This window comes from Pseudochaenichthys georgianus, unplaced genomic scaffold (genome assembly GCF_902827115.2).
Source record: "Pseudochaenichthys georgianus unplaced genomic scaffold, fPseGeo1.2 scaffold_517_arrow_ctg1, whole genome shotgun sequence".
In the NCBI taxonomy this organism is placed as follows: domain Eukaryota; kingdom Metazoa; phylum Chordata; class Actinopteri; order Perciformes; family Channichthyidae; genus Pseudochaenichthys; species Pseudochaenichthys georgianus.
Genome location: NW_027263078.1, coordinates 106,056 through 126,569, shown reverse-complemented (window position 1 = coordinate 126,569; position 20,514 = coordinate 106,056). Strand labels below are relative to the sequence as shown.

The 20,514-nt window shown below is 47.0% G+C and overlaps 1 protein-coding gene across 1 annotated transcript in view; it reads left to right on the top strand.

Annotated features, from left to right (window-relative positions):
* Nucleotides 1–16,715: 16,715 nt before the first annotated feature.
* LOC117442982 (disks large-associated protein 1) overlaps nucleotides 16,716–20,514 on the top strand; it is a 69,901-nt gene continuing 66,102 nt past the window's right edge. The window contains 1 exon segment of the mRNA XM_071202528.1: nucleotides 16,716–17,886. Coding sequence (XP_071058629.1) covers nucleotides 16,762–17,886 — 1,125 coding nt within the window. The 5' untranslated portion in view covers nucleotides 16,716–16,761.

Below are 20,514 nucleotides of genomic sequence, written 5' to 3'. Positions count from 1 at the left end.
CCTACTGTACTGTACCGTTCCTACTGTGCCGTTCCTACTGTGCCGTTCCTACTGTGCTGTTCCAACTGTACCGTTCCTACTGTACTGTTCCTACTGTGCTGTACCGTTCCTACTGTGCTGTTCCTACTGTGCCGTTCCTACTGTACTGTTCCTACTGTACTGTTCCTACTGTGCTGTACTGTTCCTACTGTACCGTTCCTACTGTACTGTTCCTACTGTGCCGTTCCTACTGTACTGTTCCTACTGTGCTGTTCCTACTGTACTGTTCCTACTGTGCTGTACCTACTGTACCGTTCCTACTGTACTTTGCTGTTCCTACTGTACTGTTCCTACTGTACTGTACCGTTCCTACTGTGCTGTTCCTACTGTACTGTTCCTACTGTACTGTACCGTTCCTACTGTACTGTTCCTACTGTACCGTTCCTACTGTACTGTACCGTTCCTACTGTACCGTTCCTACTGTGCTGTTCCTACTGTGCTGTTCCTACTGTACTGTTCCTACTGTACTGTACCGTTCCTACTGTACCGTTCCAACTGTGCTGTTCCTACTGTGCTGTTCCTACTGTACCGTACCGTTCCTACTGTACTGTTCCTACTGTGCTGTTCCTACTGTACTGTACCGTTCCTACTGTACTGTTCCTACTGTGCTGTTCCTACTGTACTGTACCGTTCCTACTGTGCTGTTCCAACTGTACCGTTCCTACTGTACTGTTCCTACTGTGCTGTACCGTTCCTACTGTGCTGTTCCTACTGTACTGTTCCTACTGTACTGTTCCTACTGTGCTGTACCGTTCCTACTGTACTTTGCTGTTCCTACTGTGCTGTTCCTACTGTACTGTACTGTTCCTACTGTGCTGTTCCTACTGTACTGTACTGTTCCTACTGTACTGTTCCAACTGTGCTGTTCCTACTGTACCGTTCCTACTGTACTGTTCCTACTGTACCGTTCCTACTGTACTGTGCTGTTCCTACTGTACTGTTCCAACTGTGCTGTTCCTACTGTACTGTTCCTACTGTGCTGTTCCTACTGTACCGTACCGTTCCTACTGTACTGTTCCTACTGTGCTGTTCCTACTGTACTGTTCCTACTGTGCCGTTCCTACTGTGCTGTTCCTACTGTACTGTACCGTTCCTACTGTACCGTTCCAACTGTACCGTTCCTACTGTACTGTTCCTACTGTGCCGTTCCTACTGTACTGTTCCTACTGTACTGTTCCTACTGTACCATTCCTACTGTATCGTTCCTACTATGCTGTTCCTACTGTGCTGTTCCTACTGTACCGTTCCAACTGTACTGTTCCTACTGTGCTATTCCTACTGTACCGTTCCTACTGTACTGTACCGTTCCTACTGTGCTGTTCCTACTGTACCGTTCCTACTGTACCGTTCCTACTGTACCGTTCCTACTGTACTGTTCCTACTGTGCTGTCCTACTGTACCGTTCCTACTGTACCGTTCCTACTGTACTGTGCTGTTCCTACTGTACCGTTCCTACTGTACCGTTCCTACTGTGCTGTTCCTACTGTACCGTTCCTACTGTACCGTTCCTACTGTGCTGTTCCTACTGTACCGTTCCTACTGTGCTGTTCCTACTGTACCGTTCCTACTGTACCGTTCCTACTGTACTGTTCCTACTGTGCTGTTCCTACTGTACCGTTCCTACTGTACTGTTCCTACTGTGCTGTTCCTACTGTACCGTTCCTACTGTACCGTTCCTACTGTACTGTTCCTACTGTACTGTTCCTACTGTGCTGTTCCTACTGTACCGTTCCTACTGTACCGTTCCTACTGTGCCGTTCCTACTGTACCGTTCCTACTGTACTGTTCCTACTGTACCGTTCCTACTGTACTGTTCCTACTGTACCGTTCCTACTGTGCTGTTCCTACTGTACTGTACCGTTCCTACTGTGCTGTTCCTACTGTGCTGTACCGTTCCTACTGTGCTGTTCCTACTGTGCTGTACCGTTCCTACTGTACCGTTCCTACTGTGCTGTTCCTACTGTGCTGTTCCTACTGTACCGTTCCTACTGTACTGTACCGTTCCTACTGTACCGTTCCTACTGTGCTGTTCCTACTGTGCTGTTCCTACTGTACCGTTCCTACTGTACTGTACCGTTCCTACTGTACTGTACCGTTCCTACTGTACTGTTCCTACTGTACCGTTCCTACTGTACTGTTCCTACTGTACCGTTCCTACTGTACTGTTCCTACTGTACCGTTCCTACTGTACCGTTCCTACTGTACCGTTCCTACTGTACTGTTCCTACTGTACCGTTCCTACTGTACTGTTCCTACTGTACCGTTCCTACTGTACCGTTCCTACTGTACTGTACCGTTCCTACTGTACTGTTCCTACTGTACCGTTCCTACTGTGCTGTTCCTACTGTGCTGTTCCTACTGTACCGTTCCTACTGTGCTGTTCCTACTGTGCTGTACCGTTCCTACTGTACCGTTCCTACTGTACCGTTCCTACTGTGCTGTTCCTACTGTACCGTTCCTACTGTACTGTACCGTTCCTACTGTACCGTTCCTACTGTGCTGTTCCTACTGTGCTGTTCCTACTGTACCGTTCCTACTGTACTGTACCGTTCCTACTGTACCGTTCCTACTGTACTGTTCCTACTGTACCGTTCCTACTGTACCGTTCCTACTGTACCGTTCCTACTGTACCCTTCATACTGTACCCTTCCTACTCTACTGTTCCTACTGTACTGTACCCTTCCTACTTTACTGTTCCTACTTTACCGTTCCTACTGTACTGTTCCTACTGTACCCTTCCTACTCTACTGTTCCTACTGTACTGTACCCTTCCTACTCTACCGTTCCTACTGTACTGTTCCTACTGTACCCAAACAGCCACTCAGCAGGGAGGCTGTACCTTATGTGCATTTCATAGAACAATATGAAGGCTTCTGCAAGCTGTCGTGTGCAGCGATGCATCAGATGTTAAGTGATTAGGCAGGAGATTAGGAAACACGATGTGGCAGCAGTTTGGTTTGTGACGTTTAATTGTGCAGTTTATATGTGTGCTGCTCACAAGCAACTGCATGAACAGAGGTGGAAGAAGTACATTTAAATTACATTCATTTTAAATTAAGTAAAAGTCCTGCATTGAAAATCGTATAGTAAAAGTGTTTTTGAGCTGGGGTGTTTGGTTTCTATTTGGGTAGATCTGTGTTTAATATAGCATGAAATAAAAAAGGACATTTTCAGGTTACATTTGTGACGTGTGTGTGTGTGTGTGTGTGTGTGGTGTGTGTGTGTGTGTGTGTGTGTGTGTGTGTGTGTGTGTGTGTGTGTGTGTGTGTGTGTGTGTATTTAGTGTCTCTACTGGGACATGTCTCCATGCTTTAATGTTCAAAAAGCTCTATATTTTTCTCAGACTGCCTGAGCTGCAGCACCTCTTTTCACCCTCTGTCTGAAACCAGAGCCCAGTCTGCTCTGATTGGTTAGCTGGCCGGCTCTGTTGTGATTGGTCAACCGCTTAGAGATGTCCCGCCCCTTTCGCCTATCACGTACAATGTGTTTTAGAAGCGTTGAGGGAGATTTTAGCCTCTTGCAGACAAAAACTGATCCGATATAACAGACTACAGGAGAGGGAAACCCCAAAAAGCAGAATAGGGCCTTTTTAACACTATTTTGATTAATGACCCCATTAGATTTGTATCATGTCTCTAAAATGTCATCACTTTATTATTTTATCCTGTCAGACATTTCTGTAAAATGACTGTAATGGTAAAATGCGTTTTGCGAGGTCACGGTAACAGTTATCTTTGACCACCAAAATTGGGACAGACGAGTCATCCATCACGTCTCCTTCACTAATGTCTCCTTATTTGTAAAAATATCTTTCTACGGCAATCATCATTTCTGTCCTTTTTAAAAATCAGATGATAAGGCAGCCGTCTGGCCGTTGCTCCATCCTCTCTCTCCTGCCCTGTTGATCGGTGAAGATACTGAAAGTAAGAAGTGTTTCTGTGAACACGTGATCCCACAGCGGTCGGTACATACGAGTTCTCATTAGCCGAGGTAAAACACATTGCTCTCCACCAGAAAAATCCATTTGTTTCCATGGTGACGCTGCCCTCGCCTGTCCAATTTCCTTGCCTGCTTTTCATGGAAAGCTTTATTACTCTTAAAAAAGAAAAAAGAAAATCTTTATTCAGGCTTGCAGTTCATTTTAGTTATCAAGAAGAAAGTTTTTAAAGAGTCCTCTCCTGCTGATGTTCAGGTGTATGTCAGTATGTAGTGTCTCTACTTTAAAGAGTCCTCTCCTGCTGATGTTCAGGTTCATATCAGTATGTAGTGTCTCTACTTTAAAGAGTCCTCTCCTGCTGATGTTCAGGTTCATATCAGTATGTAGTGTCTCTACTTTAAAGAGTCCTCTCCTGCTGATGTTCAGGTTCATATCAGTATGTAGTGTCTCTACTTTAAAGAGTCCTCTCCTGCTGATGTTCAGGTGTATATCAGTGTGTAGTGTCCTCTACTTTAAAGAGTCCTCTCCTGCTGATGTTCAGTGTATATCAGTATGTAGTGTCTCTACTTTAAAGAGTCCTCTCCTGCTGATGTTCAGGTGTATATCAGTATGTAGTGTCTCTACTTTAAAGAGTCCTCTCCTGCTGATGTTCAGGTGTATATCAGTATGTAGTGTCCTCTACTTTAAAGAGTCCTCTCCTGCTGATGCTCAGGTGTATATCAGTATGCAGTGCCTCTACTTTAAAGAGTCCTCTCCTGCTGATGTTCAGGTGTATATCAGTGTGTAGTGTCTCTACTTTAAAGAGTCCTCTCCTGCTGATGTTCAGGTGTATATCAGTATGTAGTGTCTCTACTTTAAAGAGTCCTCTCCTGCTGATGTCCAGGTGTATATCAGTGTGTAGTGCCTCTACTTTAAAGAGTCCTCTCCTGCTGATGTTCAGGTGTATATCAGTGTGTAGTGTCTCTACTTTAAAGAGTCCTCTCCTGCTGATGTTCAGGTGTATATCAGTATGTAGTGTCTCTACTTTAAAGAGTCCTCTCCTGCTGATGTTCAGGTGTATATCAGTATGTAGTGTCTCTACTTTAAAGAGTCCTCTCCTGCTGATGTTCAGGTGTATATCAGTATGTAGTGCCTCTACTTTAAAGAGTCCTCTCCTGCTGATGTTCAGGTGTATATCAGTATGTAGTGTCTCTACTTTAAAGAGTCCTCTCCTGCTGATGTTCAGGTGTATATCAGTTGTATTGAAACAGATTACATGTTAAAACTAACCCTCCTAACCCCGATGATTCGTGGTAGATATAAAACATATTGGATATAAAACACCCCGAGGCGTTTATCTGCTTTGCTGCATGTTGTTATTGATGTTCTGAAACGAGCAGCTCAGTGACAGCTCTTCCTGAGACAAACAACACCCGTCTTTCTCCAGACGTAATGCCTCTGTTAATTTGTTTACCTTGATCAAATGGCTCCCGTCACTCGGAGAATTTGTCGGCGCTGTGTGTTCTCCGGGTCCTCGGCTATAACTCAGCACGGTCGCTCCATTCGTCACGCAGCGCCCCGGCAGTCAGCCTAATTAGTGTGGTTGTGACAAAGGAGCTGTCTTCTGGAAACAGGGAACATCAATCCATCCATGAAGGCGTGTGTTTCCATAATGCAGAACGTACAGTGAGCACACAGATGCCTGGTGGGGGGGACTGCCTCTAAAACCAGGCTTGAGGAGTAACGGGTAATCAGGATACAAGACAACTGTGGAAACTTACCTAAAGGTTTGATGTCACTGCAGATCTGCCGTAAGCTAGCTAGCTAACGGAGCTAGCTAGCTAACGGAGCTAACCTAGTCATTTCAGATAAACTGACAAACACTTACCGTTATGAGACGACTGACTCTGAGAGACAGTTGTTCAGCTTTATAATCCTGTGCGTCACCTTTTAGTGTCCCCTGGTCTCCCAGCTGTGTGCGTCACTTTTTAGTGTCCCCTGGTCTCCAGCTGTGTGCGTCACTTTTTAGTGTCCCCTGGTCTCCCAGCTGTGTGCGTCACTTTTTAGTGTCCCCTGGTCTCCCAGCTGTGTGTGTCACTTTTTAGTGTCCCCTGGTCTCCCAGCTGTGTGCGTCACTTTTTAGTGTCCCCTGGTCTCCCAGCTGTGTGCGTCACTTTTTAGTGTCCCCTGGTCTCCAGCTGTGTGCGTCACTTTTTAGTGTCCCCTGGTCTCCCAGCTGTGTGCGTCACTTTTTAGTGTCTCCTGGTCTCCAGCTGTGTGCGTCACTTTTTAGTGTCCCCTGGTCTCCCAGCTGTGTGCGTCACTCTTTAGTGTCCCCTGGTCTCCCAGCTGTGTGCGTCACTTTTTAGTGTCCCCTGGTCTCCCATCTGTGTGCGTTACTCTTTAGTGTCGCCTGGTCTCCCAGCTGTGTGCGTCACTCTTTAGTGTCCCCTGGTCTCCCAGCTGTGTGCGTCACTCTTTAGTGTCCCCTGGTTTCCAGCTGTGTGCGTCACTCTTTAGTGTCCCCTGGTCTCCCAGCTGTGTGCGTCACTCTTTAGTGTCCCCTGGTCTCCCAGCTGTGTGCGTCACTCTTTAGTGTCCCCTGGTCTCCCAGCTGTGTGCGTCACTCTTTAGTGTCCCCTGGTCTCCCAGCTGTGTGCGTCACTTTTCAGTGTCCCCTGGTCTCCCAGCTGTGTGCGTCACTCTTTAGTGTCCCCTGGTCTCCCAGCTGTGTGCGTCACTCTTTAGTGTCCCCTGGTCTCCCAGCTGTGTGCGTCACTTTTTAGTGTCCCTTGGTCTCCCAGCTGTGTGCGTCACTTTTTAGTGTCCCCTGGTCTCCCATCTGTGTGCGTTACTCTTTAGTGTCGCCTGGTCTCCCAGCTGTGTGCGTCACTCTTTAGTGTCCCCTGGTCTCCCAGCTGTGAGCGTCACTTTTTAGTGTCCCCTGGTCTCCCAGCTGTGTGCGTCACTCTTTAGTGTCCCCTGGTTTCCAGCTGTGTGCGTCACTCTTTAGTGTCCCCTGGTCTCCCAGCTGTGTGCGTCACTCTTTAGTGTCCCCTGGTCTCCCAGCTGTGTGCGTCACTCTTTAGTGTCCCCTGGTCTCCCAGCTGTGTGCGTCACTCTTTAGTGTCCCCTGGTCTCCCAGCTGTGTGCGTCACTTTTCAGTGTCCCCTGGTCTCCCAGCTGTGTGCGTCACTCTTTAGTGTCCCCTGGTCTCCCAGCTGTGTGCGTCACTCTTTAGTGTCCCCTGGTCTCCCAGCTGTGTGCGTCACTTTTTAGTGTCCCTTGGTCTCCCAGCTGTGTGCGTCACTTTTTAGTGTCCCCTGGTCTCCCAGCTGTGTGCGTCACTCTTTAGTGTCCCCTGGTCTCCCAGCTGTGTGCGTCACTTTTTAGTGTCCCCTGGTCTCCCAGCTGTGTGCGTCACTTTTTAGTGTCCCCTGGTCTCCCAGCTGTGTGCGTCACTTTTTAGTGTCCCCTGGTCTCCCAGCTGTGTGTGTCACTTTTTAGTGTCCCCTGGTCTCCCAGCTGTGTGCGTCACTTTTTAGTGTCCCCTGGTCTCCCAGCTGTGTGCGTCACTTTTTAGTGTCCCCTGGTCTCCAGCTGTGTGCGTCACTTTTTAGTGTCCCCTGGTCTCCCAGCTGTGTGCGTCACTTTTTAGTGTCTCCTGGTCTCCAGCTGTGTGCGTCACTTTTTAGTGTCCCCTGGTCTCCCAGCTGTGTGCGTCACTCTTTAGTGTCCCCTGGTCTCCCAGCTGTGTGCGTCACTTTTTAGTGTCCCCTGGTCTCCCATCTGTGTGCGTTACTCTTTAGTGTCGCCTGGTCTCCCAGCTGTGTGCGTCACTCTTTAGTGTCCCCTGGTCTCCCAGCTGTGAGCGTCACTTTTTAGTGTCCCCTGGTCTCCCAGCTGTGTGCGTCACTCTTTAGTGTCCCCTGGTTTCCAGCTGTGTGCGTCACTCTTTAGTGTCCCCTGGTCTCCCAGCTGTGTGCGTCACTCTTTAGTGTCCCCTGGTCTCCCAGCTGTGTGCGTCACTCTTTAGTGTCCCCTGGTCTCCCAGCTGTGTGCGTCACTCTTTAGTGTCCCCTGGTCTCCCAGCTGTGTGCGTCACTTTTCAGTGTCCCCTGGTCTCCCAGCTGTGTGCGTCACTCTTTAGTGTCCCCTGGTCTCCCAGCTGTGTGCGTCACTCTTTAGTGTCCCCTGGTCTCCCAGCTGTGTGCGTCACTTTTTAGTGTCCCTTGGTCTCCCAGCTGTGTGCGTCACTTTTTAGTGTCCCCTGGTCTCCCAGCTGTGTGCGTCACTCTTTAGTGTCCCCTGGTCTCCCAGCTGTGTGCGTCACTCTTTAGTGTCCCCTGGCCTCCCAGTTGTGTGCGTCACTCTTTAGTGTCCCCTGGTGTCCCAGCTGTGTGCGTCACTCTTTAGTGTCCCCTGGTCTCCCATCTGTGTGCGTTACTCTTTAGTGTCCCCTGGTCTCCCAGCTGTGTGCGTCACTCTTTAGTGTCCCCTGGTCTCCCAGCTGTGAGCGTCACTTTTTAGTGTCCCCTGGTCTCCCAGCTGTGTGCGTCACTCTTTAGTGTCCCCTGGTCTCCCAGCTGTGTGCGTCACTCTTTAGTGTCCCCTGGTCTCCCAGCTGTGTGCGTCACTCTTGAGTGTCCCCTGGTCTCCCAGCTGTGTGCGTCACTCTTTAGTGTCCCCTGGTTTCCAGCTGTGTGCATCACTTTTTAGTGTCCCCTGGTCTCCCAGCTGTGTGCGTCAATCTTTAGTGTCCCCTGGTCTCCCAGCTGTGTGCGTCACTCTTTAGTGAGCTGTGTGCGTCACTCTTTAGTGTCCCCTGGTCTCCCAGCTGTGTGCGTCACTCTTTAGTGAGCTGTGTGCGTCACTCTTTAGTGTCCCCTGGTCTCCCAGCTGTGTGCGTCACTCTTTAGTGTCCCCTGGTCTCCCAGCTGTGTGCGTCACTCTTTAGTGTCCCCTGGTCTCCCAGCTGTGTGCGTCACTCTTTAGTGTCCCCTGGTCTCCCAGCTGTGTGCGTCACTTTTTAGTGTCCCCTGGTCTCCCAGCTGTGTGCGTCACTTTTTAGTGTCCCCTGGTCTCCCAGCTGTGTGCGTCACTCTTTAGTGTCCCCTGGTCTCCCAGCTGTGTGCGTCACTTTTTAGTGTCCCTTGGTCTCCCAGCTGTGTGCGTCACTTTTTAGTGTCCCCTGGTCTCCCAGCTGTGTGCGTCACTCTTTAGTGTCCCCTGGTCTCCCAGCTGTGTGCGTCACTCTTTAGTGTCCCCTGGCCTCCCAGTTGTGTGCGTCACTCTTTAGTGTCCCCTGGTCTCCCAGCTGTGTGCGTCACTCTTTAGTGTCCCCTGGTCTCCCAGCTGTGTGCGTCACTCTTTAGTGTCCCCTGGTCTCCCAGCTGTGTGCGTCACTCTTTAGTGTCCCCTGGTCTCCCAGCTGTGTGCGTCACTCTTTAGTGAGCTGTGTGCGTCACTCTTTAGTGTCCCCTGGTCTCCCAGCTGTGTGCGTCACTCTTTAGTGTCCCCTGGTCTCCGTTGTGTTTTGAGCTTCTTGCAGCGTTTGGTATGTGTTTTGGCCCTTTTTGTGTTTTTATATTTGCATCGTTTCGGAAGCTGCAGCATGTTTCTCCGTTGTTTGCACCTGTCGGTAACTATGGTAACGGATCAGATGTCTAAAGTCTCCCTTTGAATGCTTTAAAGATGTGACTTATATATTTTTTTTTGTCAGGTTATTTAACGAGTAAGCCTCCGTACAAAGGACAATGGAAACAAGTTGTGTAGGATGTCCCTCATTCTACAGCCTGGCTTCTTATCGTCCTTGGTGTCCATTTTGAAACACCTTCCGATAGACTCATTGTATGTATACTGAAGGCAGCTATCGTTTTTGTAGATCTTCATTTTTTTTTTTTAAGCACATAACTTGCTTCAAAATGCTGCTGCAGACAGACGAGGGAGCGTCATCTATCATTGAAGAGGAATTTGAACAGTAAGACATGAGTGCTTCTCCTCTCCTGACATCCCTAAAAGCCTCTTCTGCATAATCCGGAAAAACACAAAGAAATGACCCGGCTTTCTTCAGACCGCCGGCTGTCTTCAAAATGTTCTGCTGCTTCCTTCTCTGGGGGTTTCTTTGAGAAAAAGGCACACATGCACAGCCAGAACGTCATCACTGTTGCCATGCCTCTCCTGTGTGAAGGTGTGTGTGTGTCTGTGTGTTTCATTTATATTTATGTTTCAAAGTAGATGTAAGCGTGTTAAAGTGCCTCTGCAGGATACCTGAAAACTAGTTGTCATGTAAGATATAGAGATTTATATGGCAGAGACTTGACCACAGGACCCGCCGTGACACATGGACTTTAAATGTTCTGGAAAGTTCCTAAGTGACACACCCTGAACAGTCTGGTGGTGGTGGGTCATGTGATTTTGTGTTCCCATGACAACAAGATGTCCATGTGCCAGACTAACACATGTGACCAGACTAGCTACATTTCAAATGCTTTTGGTTGTTGCTAAAGGTAAAATTCAAGCCATTTAAGAATTAAAATGCCGTCCTTTATTACACTTAACCTGTCGTGGAAACATTTCGTGATCAAATTGATATGAAACAAATGAGACAAACATCGCTGTGACACTGCTGTCACATCGGGACTTTAACCCTAAGCTTTCACAGTAAACCCAAAGTGACATACGCACAATTAGGAATATGATTATGATCTACTCAGTTAATTTAGCTGATTCAGTTATATTTAATATATATATAAATATATATATATATATTACATATAATTGAATCAGCTAAATTAACTATATTCAAATATAATATATTCTTTATTCTTCAATTCAAAGAATGTTCATTTGTTCAATTCAAATGTGTTCTAGGTGGTCTAGGGAAGGCTGTGGCTCAGTGAGTAGTGTGCTGGACTTTGAATCAGGGGACACCAAGTTCGAGTCCCACTGCATGTCGTTGTGTCCCGCAAGACACTTCACCCCAAATTGCGCCTGTGGGGGTTTTCCACAGTACTGAATGTTTGTAAGTCGCTTTGGATAAAAGCGTCTAACAAATGTAATGTAATGTCTATTTAGTCCAAATGATGTTCCCCTTAATTTTCCCAAAAGTGGAAATGGGTCCGGGTTCTTATGTTAAAGAGGCCCTATTCTGCTTTTGGGGTTTTCCCTCTCCTATAGTGTGTTCTATAGGTTTTAGTGCATGTAAATGGTCTGCAATTGTCCAGAACAGCACAGCCAGAGTTCTCACCGGTACAAAAAGGTCCGCACACATAACCGCCATACTTGCAAAACTACACTGGCTCCCAGTCCACTACAGGATCCAGTTTAAGGTTCTGCTCCTCACGTACAGAGCCCTGAATGGACAAAGCCCAAAATACCTCTGTGACCTCATTCATACCCAGACATCTACCCGCTCTCCGCTCAGCCACGCTCCTCTTCTCTACATCCCCCCGCACACGTCTCCGAACAATGGGAGACCGAGCCTTCTGCTCATTCGCCCCGCGCCTCTGGAACTCCCTCCCAGATCAGCTGAGATCTGCCCCTTCCACCGAGGTCTTCAAACCCGGCCTTAAGACCCTCTTCTTTCGGCAGGCCTTCCAATAAACTTTGAGCATGGTACACCTGGAGTACTGCCATTTTTATCACTATCTCCGACTTTTATTTTTGTACTCTATTTTATATTTTATTTTTTGATTTCTTATTATTATTACAATTATTTGTCTTTTATTATCTCAAAGCGTATCAGTATCCCTTGTTGTGAAGCACTTCGAGATTTGTCTTGGCAGATGAGAAGTGCTATATAAATTAAATATATTATTATTATTATTATTATTGCAAAGTCTAAAGTCCATGTGTTCCCTACAGAGGGAGTTTCTCTCCCACACACTCCATGGAAACATGTCACAGTAGAGGCACAAAATACAAATATGAGCCTAATAAGGTCCCTTTAATACTTGCACGCCTCCACTTGACCTTAAACATGGAGGTAAAGAGTTCTTCCTCACAAACATAAAAGGTGATTTGAGGCCCTGTGGAAAGTAATGTTTCCAACCTTGTGGAGAAGTCATCGCCACGTGTGAGCAGTAAAGGAGAGACTCTGGTTTCCTCGTGGCCTCCGAACACCTCCTGTAATCTCCGTGAAGCTGCAGCATTCTCACATTAGAGCATTTCATCCCTTCACTGCTTACTGGCAGTCAATGTTTCATTTCCATACAACCTTTGTTTATTTGCAGTAAGGAACATTAAGAGTAGATTTGCCCGCTGAGAGGAAGCTGTGTGAAAAATCTATTTCCATTTATCTGGTCTGCAGTGCAGGTTAACGGCATTAGCATTCAGAGCCCGGCGTGGTTTATCTACTGCTGCATTGTGTTGGGACACCTTGCTGTTCGGCACACAAAGGCTTTCACTTAAATGATGCCTCCGGGTTTGTGCTGTGAAAACAGGTCTTTCAGGCACGTATACATAATAAGGAAATGAATTGATTGCTATTTTCTAATGTATCTTTCTTCAAAATATGACTTGTTTTTCAGCTTGCACTCCAGAAATACATTGTCCATTTGTGGATCTATTTGTTTATATATTATTAAACCCATATAACACCCACATGACACCAAGATTACACTCGTATTGCACCGTTAGTACACTCGTATCCCAGTGTTATTACAACATTATTTCACCAGTATTACACCTTTTTCTACACTCATTTTACACCAGAATAACATCAATATTATACCTTTTTTAAAGCCATAGTACTCCGTTATTGCACCGACAGAAAAAGACGGAAACGCAGATAATACACAAGATGTAAAAAAACGACATGAATTAAACTCTCAACAGGTGAACGTACATATACAGATATGTATAAAGGTTATACATGTACATGTGCAGCAGTGGCGGATTTAGGATTGTAGGAGATCCGAACATCCTTTAGGGGGGTCGTCGCCTCCTCTTGGGGGGTGCGGGGGCATGCTCCCCCGGGAAGATTTTTTTTTAAATATAGAAGTTGAAAGTATCAATCTGGTGCACTTTGAGAGCAACTTTAACACGACCTTAATAACACCTTAAAGCGGACTAAAGGCACTGGAGAACACTCATTAACACCCTTTAATGAAGCAAACTAAGGCCTTAACTCAGTCGAATAGTCGTTTACTTATTAAGGTGAAACGAATGTGCGTAGAGTTTTAAAGGATGCGGATAGTCTCACCTTGATTCTGGCGCAAGTCTTGAGATGTTATTAAGATGAATGTTCAGTGCAGGTTAGTTCTGACCCTTAGTTGTGCAGCTTAACAGATTTTCCGACGTGAACACACTCGCCTTTTTTCTGTATCCTGAACACATGCGATCCCGAGGCCTGGTTCAGTTGTTGCTGCTTTGAGGTTGTGTTGACCGGACAGGTAGAGACACAACTGGGTCAGTGCGCTACGATGGAGGATAACACGTCCCCACAGCTGTCTATGAGCTGCTGTCATGTCTCTGCTTGCTGAACCTGACAGACCCTCTTCTTCCTCCTGATCAACCCGTCTCTATTCGCTCGCAGCATCACAATCCAGCCTGGATACGCAGCCTGTCAGATGCACTGTGTGTTTGTATGTCAGCGTGTGTGTAACTGTGTGTGTGTGTGTGTGTGTGTGTGTGTGTGTGTGTGTGTGTGTGTGTGTGTGTGTGTGTGTGTGTGTGTGTGTGTGTGTGTGTGTGTGTGTGTGTGTGTGTGTGTGTGTGTGTGTGTGTGTGTGTGTGTGTGTGTGTGTGTGTGTGGCTAGCAGGCACAAAGCCAGCGTGACCCAACGTGGGCTTTTCAGCTTTAGTGCAGCGTGCAGACAGCTGTGCCACAAACACGCTGCCGTTTCACCGCGAGGGCCTTTTATTTAGGTCACATGCTGCGCTTCAGCGGCCAACAGAAGCGATCACTGTCAAGTGCAATGCATACCTTTCGCTGGACACAACACACACTTTCTAAAGAGCCCTAAGAGAACTGTGTGGAGTGTGTAGGGTGTAATGGATTAAAGGTGGGGTAGGTACGTTTGAGAAACCGGCTCGAGAAACAAATCCATAAAAAAATGTCATCTCTGGAAACCGTGGGGCTGTAAAAAGCTCGACCAATCATCTGAGCCGGCTAAAGTAACTGGACGGCCTACCTGCCTGTCAGCCTTCCATCGGGGCACACACTCACCTCGTGCCCTCATTGGTCATGTGCGTGTTGGAGGCGGGGCTCTGTGAGGAAGTGGCAGATTTCTTCCTGCTGTGTATTTTCAAATTCTAGCGCACTCGAGCCGGTTTCTCCAAAATGACCTACCGCACCTTTAAGTAATCAGGATACAAAGAAAACGGTATTCCCTTAGTTACACAATTCAGGATTACAATGTTATTAAAACCTAAAAACATCCTATAGTGTGTGTCGTGAAGTATCAGATGGTATCTCTTCTCTGTGAGCTGTTCTGTTCTGTCGGGTAATACTTTCAGAGGGAATCTTCTACTGCCTGAATCTGCTTCATGCTTTTCACTTTCTTTGTGTGTTCTGTTTTAAGTCGGCAGGTGAACCGATATGTTCATAGAAGAGTGTGTGTGAGCTTGTTAAACTAAAACATGTCCTAGTATGCGTTCTGTTGTGAGTATTTTGCAAACTGGCCGCCCTATCGTCTTTTAATGTCCCTCCTTTTTAACATATTGGCCTGATTCTCTCCCAGATTTGATCCTCTGCTTTTGCACAGACTTGATGAATAATTCCCCCTATTTTTCAATGAACCCAGCCACGTCTCCTCACTCTGTATTCCTGCACATAAACGCCTCCTGCACACAGTGTCCTCTCGTTATGGAAAGAACATGTATTTCTCTGCTCCGTCTCCCTCATCGTCTCTTCTTATGTTTCCTCTCCTCCCTTATTTTATTTACCACAGTGGCCTTTGGTCGTGCGTTATAAATCGTAGTAATGAATTCCTCCACCAGTGTGCGTGGGTTTCTTCTTATCGCCTCTTATTGTTTGACGCAGTGAGGGTTCAGGCCCCCCACAGATGGGTAAGGAAGGCAGCTTAAGGACCCTGATAGATGCCATTGTTTCCATGTCACCACATGAGGGGAAAGGTCGTTTACTGCCGCTTGCCTCGACTTCCAGGAGCTGTCAGCTGGGTTTTACCGGTCAATTAGTTTGGAGGTAGAACACTGGAGGTACGGAGGGAGAAGAAGTGAGGCGTCGGGATGTTATCATGCATCCACCGGATCTCTATCTGTGGATTGATATCACTGCAAATAGTCCCTCCTCCTTAGCAATGGTCTGTTATCGGCAGAGAGATGGCAAAAGTACACATCCTTTACTCAAGTAGAAGTACAGATACTTAAAAATACTGAAAGTAGAAGTACTGACTAAACTTATTTACTCAAGTGAAAGCAAAGAGGCTTTGAAGTGTACTTCAGTAAAAAGTACTCATAACTAGCAGCTGCTTTACAAGGAAACACTTCCAGAGAAACCCCACAGTTTAAGGGAACATGGAGAAACCTCAGGAGAGCAGCAGAGGAGGGATCCCTCTCCCAGGACGGACAGACGTGCAATAGATGCCGTGTGTAAATCCAAGAGATAATACATGTCACAGCATATAGACCGAATGTTAGGAAGTGCATGTGTCTGTAATGAGAAGATGAATCCACGAGGATGTCAGCGACAATCCTGTGGAAGCCATCAGGGAAGCAGCATGACGAGACCCAGGCAGGACCGCAGAGACAGGTTCACGACCCGAAGTCCACGACTTAATCCAGAACTCAGGGTAGAGGATCCAGGACACAGGATAGAGGATCCAGGACACAGGACTACAGCAAGAGGATCAGCCTCGACTCCGGATCCCGGCGTAGATATAGATACAAGACAAGATGTGGCTGGGTTAATCGGAACAAGGGAATACACAGACACAGACAGACAGACGGAAGAACAAGCACTCCCTTAGGACAGGTTGAGGGCAAAGGGTAGCAAGTAAGAGAGTAAGAGACATAGGAGGAGAAGCACACTCGGGGAACAAGGTCCCCACTGGAGCCTTAGTTGGAAGTTGATGAGAGATAGGGAGGGACGCTGTGTCTACGATGTACTTAACTACAGTAACAAAGTGTTCGTACTCCACTACTTCCCACCTCGAGAATTAACAACCTCTAGAATGTCCCAATTGACCAATCAGAATCGAGTATTCAACTAAGCCGTGTATTAACCTCTGTTATGGCTGATTTCTCAAGAACTCTTTCCTCAACTTTTTCCATCAACATTAAGCTTCCTTGTGTCCTAAATATTACACTCTTACCACGACATAGTTGCATCCCGAGCAAACAGACAAAGACTCCTTCGATGTTAGCGATACCCTCATTTCCAACAATACCTTTGAACAAATATAGCACACACTCTTGAGCTAGGAATAGATGTGAACTCTACTTGATACCTTGATACTACTTCACTGCAAACATAGAAGTGGAAGAGATGTAATGTCAGGGACCACATGCCACGTGGCGGCTATATTTAGACATTCTCCTTTTTTAAGTTATGAAGGACTAGAAACTAGGTCCAAGTCATCAAGTGTTCTCATCTGTGAACGAGTGCCAAACTGCGTCTTCTTCAAATCAGAGCAGATGAAGAGCGGCTGCCAATATGAGATATTTATAATTCTCTCTCTTCTTGTTTGTCTGTTTATGCTTTTTGTTTTCTTTGCAGGTCCGCTGCAACTCGTACTATTTTAAAATCCAGCTTGAAGTCTAATATTTCCTTTCCTTCCCTTCCTCCGCAGATCTAGACTCGGGGCCCGTGCAGACTTCCAGTTGCACGTCGTTCGGCCACCATGACGATGAAAGGCCTGTCGAACAGTCGCAGCCTCCACCACACGGTGACCTGCGACCCCTCCTACGACTCCATGACGCTCGGACGCTCCGACCGCCGCTCCTACTTCCTCAATAACCCCGGGGAGTCTCACCCCGCAGACCACCACCACCACAACAACCCTGGATTCCCCCAACGAAACTCTTTCCACTCCGAATGCGGCGCCTACCCGGATATTTCCAGCTGCACATTCCCCCGCAGACACTACAGCTCCAACCACGAGCTGAAGGACGAGTGTGGAGCCCTGGTGCCTTACACTGGGAACACTGGGAGCATTAAAGGGAGTGGAGGAGGAGGAGGGAACAACAACAACCGGACCCCCGCCAATCTGTTGGAGCAGTTTGATCGCCAGGCACCGATGCAGCGCGAAGGGTATCACACGTTACAGTATAAGCGAACTGCGGTGGAGCATCAGCGCAGCGACAGCCCCGGGCGAATTCGACATCTCGTCCATTCTGTACAGAAGCTTTTCACCAAGTCTCACTCCTTAGAGGGGCCTTCGGGGGGAGGAGGAGGAGGAATAGGAGGAGGAGGAGGAATAGGAGGAGGAGGAAGTGGAAAGATGAACGGCAGCAAATCCAGCCCTGACGACCCGCCTTCCTCGTCCTCGGGCACTCTGAAGCACAGCAAGCGCAGTAAAAGCAAAGATCGATCCAAGTCGGAGCCCAAAATGCGCTCCGCCATCTCCGGGTACTGGAGTTCCGACGACACTCTGGACCACGACATGTGTCTCCATCATCATCATCATGGAGGAGGAGGACGTCCGTCGGGGGTCATGACTATGGGGCGTCACCCGGAGAAATCGCAGTCCCAATACTTCATGGAGTCCTACAACACCATCAGCGCTCACTCTCTGAAGACGTCGCGCAGCAACAACGATGTGAAGTGCTCCACGTGCGCAGGAGGAGGGGGAGGGGGAGGTTTGCAACTTGTCGGCCCGTTGGAGGGTCAAGTGCAGCTGAGGAAGAGCTCGTGGTCGTCCACTCTGACGGTGAGCAGAGCAAGGGAGGTCTACCAAAAGGCCTCGGTGAACCTAGATAAAGCTCTGGTGAAAGCTGAGCAGGGGCGCACCTGCCACTTCCTACAGGTAGGACGTTATTAAGACGCCTTCTGCACGTCATCAAGCATCCAGCACAGAGAACTCATCCTCCATGCTTCTGGTTCTCCATTTCATCCTCAACAAGTTATTGCTCTCATGTTGACTTGAACCCGAGGGGTGTCCACACTCTTTTCCCCGAGGGCCACACACAGAAACATATACGAAGGGCAGGGCTACTCACGAGACAGTGTTTCTCAAACTTTTTCATACCAAGGACACTTAACCAATAAAAAAACACTCGCGGACCACCTAACTCCACAAATATCCGAAATCACATCGTTTTTCTAGAACAGATTACAAATCGCCTGAAAATTGTACAAACAAGTGGCAGCATGTGTGATGAAGGTGTTGCGCTGGGCTATATCATGCAATCGAAAGTGAAACTTAAGCTCGCTCCATTGCGGAGATATTCCCGCGAGAGTGCGGAAAACTTTAATTTATTAATTTATTTAAAATGTGAAATTGTACCAATATACTCACGGACCACTAGGGGCGCTCACGGACCACCAGTGGGGCGCGGACCACACTTTGAGAAGCACTGAGAAGTATATCGCCTCAAAAGTTCAGGTATAAGTTGGAAAAATCAATGTAGGTAAATTATACTTGATACTTGAACTCACATCTCAGCTCCAGAGGGTTCATTTACTTTGTTAGCAGCTCATTCCTTTAAACCAGTGCTTCTCAAAGTGTGGTCCGCGCCCCCTAGTGGTCCGTGAGTATATTGGTAACATTTCACATTTGAAATAAATAAATACATTTAAGTTTTCCGCACTCTCGCGGGAATATCTCCGCAATGGAGCGAGCTTAAGTTTCACTTTCGATTGCATGATATAGCCCAGGGCAACACCTTCATCACACATGTTGCCACTTGTTTGTACCATTTTCAGGCGATTTGTAAAAAACGATGTGTTTTTGGATAATAGTGGAGTTAGGTGGTCCGCGAGTGTTTTTGTATTGGTTAAGTGTCCTTGGTATGAAAAAGTTTGAGAAACACTGCTGAGAGTAAGAGGACATATGAAGGGTGTTGTTATGTAAATAAGTTATTGGGCTTTGTTCTTATCAACTTAGATTTGTTCGAACATGTTTTCAACTTTAATTGACTGAATTTATTTTTATTAACACATGAATATATTTGAACATATATATTTAAGGAGCTCAATATAAGACAAGCGGAGGTTTATTATACTTAAGCCATTATACCTTTTGAATTTGTTGAGCGAGGGCCGATTCAAAATGGTCCGCGGGCCGCATTTGGCCCCCGGGTCGTAGTTTGGACACCCCTGTCAAAAAAAAAAAATCATCACATGTCACCTGTTCCTCCGTGTCTGTTACCATGTGCATGGAAGGTGTGCTATCACTCCCTGTACTGATCCTTTTGAGGGGGCTGTGCAGAAACATCATTTTAAATCCGTGGACTATGACAAAGACCCATCTTTTATTTTCTAAACCCAAGCACAGGAAAGCCGATCGGATGTCACGTGGAATAACATTGATACCGTGTCCGCTTTTAGTAAGCGTTGCACATTTTTCGTCAAGTTGGGGAAAATGTTTCCTTTTGTGTTTTGGTACATTTGCGTTTTTATATTTGCTCCTTTCTGAAGCAGCAGCATGTTCCTCCTGGCCGTGCACCCGTCATGAAGACCGTACTGGTGGTTTCATTGTCGTGTGTGAGAATGAGAATATATTATCCAGGAGAGTGCTGTTTTGGCTCTCTACTCTCAGAGTATCACACAAAGCATTGAACGTGGACACACACACACACACACACACACACACACACACACACACACACACACACACACACACACACAACAACACACACACACACACACACACACACACACACGTCATCCTACTCGCTGCTTTCGTCTGTTTTGGGAAAGATAAAAGTGTGTTCAGATTGCATACGTCTCACTTTAGGGGTGAGTTTCAAATATTCGCCTGAGGAGAGAAAAGGCGAGAAAAGGCAGCGATAATAGAAGGGGAAGTGTGTGTGTGTGTGTGTGTGTGTGTGTGTGTGTGTGTGTGTGTGTGTGTGTGTGTGTGTGTGTGTGTGTGTGTGTGTGTGTGTGTGTGTGTGTGCGTGTGTGTGTGTGTGTGTGTGTGTGTGTGTGTGTGCATGTGCAGAGAGGGGTATCAATGGGGAAAGTAAAAGGCAGAAAGTGAGAGAATAAAAGAAGTTGTGTGTGGCCTTGCATTTTAAAAAGACTGAAGAAGTGGAGCAAGGAGATGAAGGAAGGATGTAGGACAGACACATTTCTCCCAGCCTGAAAGAGACATAGCTGGTTCTTCAAAGGGAGGCGGCTAACTGTAATCCATAAGTGATGTACACACACATGGAGAAAGTACTCGGCTCCTGTACTTAAAGGCGGGGTCGGTAAGTTTGAGAAACCGGCTCGAGATACGCTTGTTGTTATATTCCATGGAATGCTCTTAACATCCAGATTGTTTCACACACAGTGACGTCACGAGCTACCCACAATGCAACGCGCGCCATATATATATATATAAATACGCCATTTTCCTGGAGGTGCTAATATCCTGGAGGTGCTAATATAAACAGCTAGCTAACGTAGCCAGGCAGAGCGCACTAGGTTTGTTTTCTGAATTAACGAC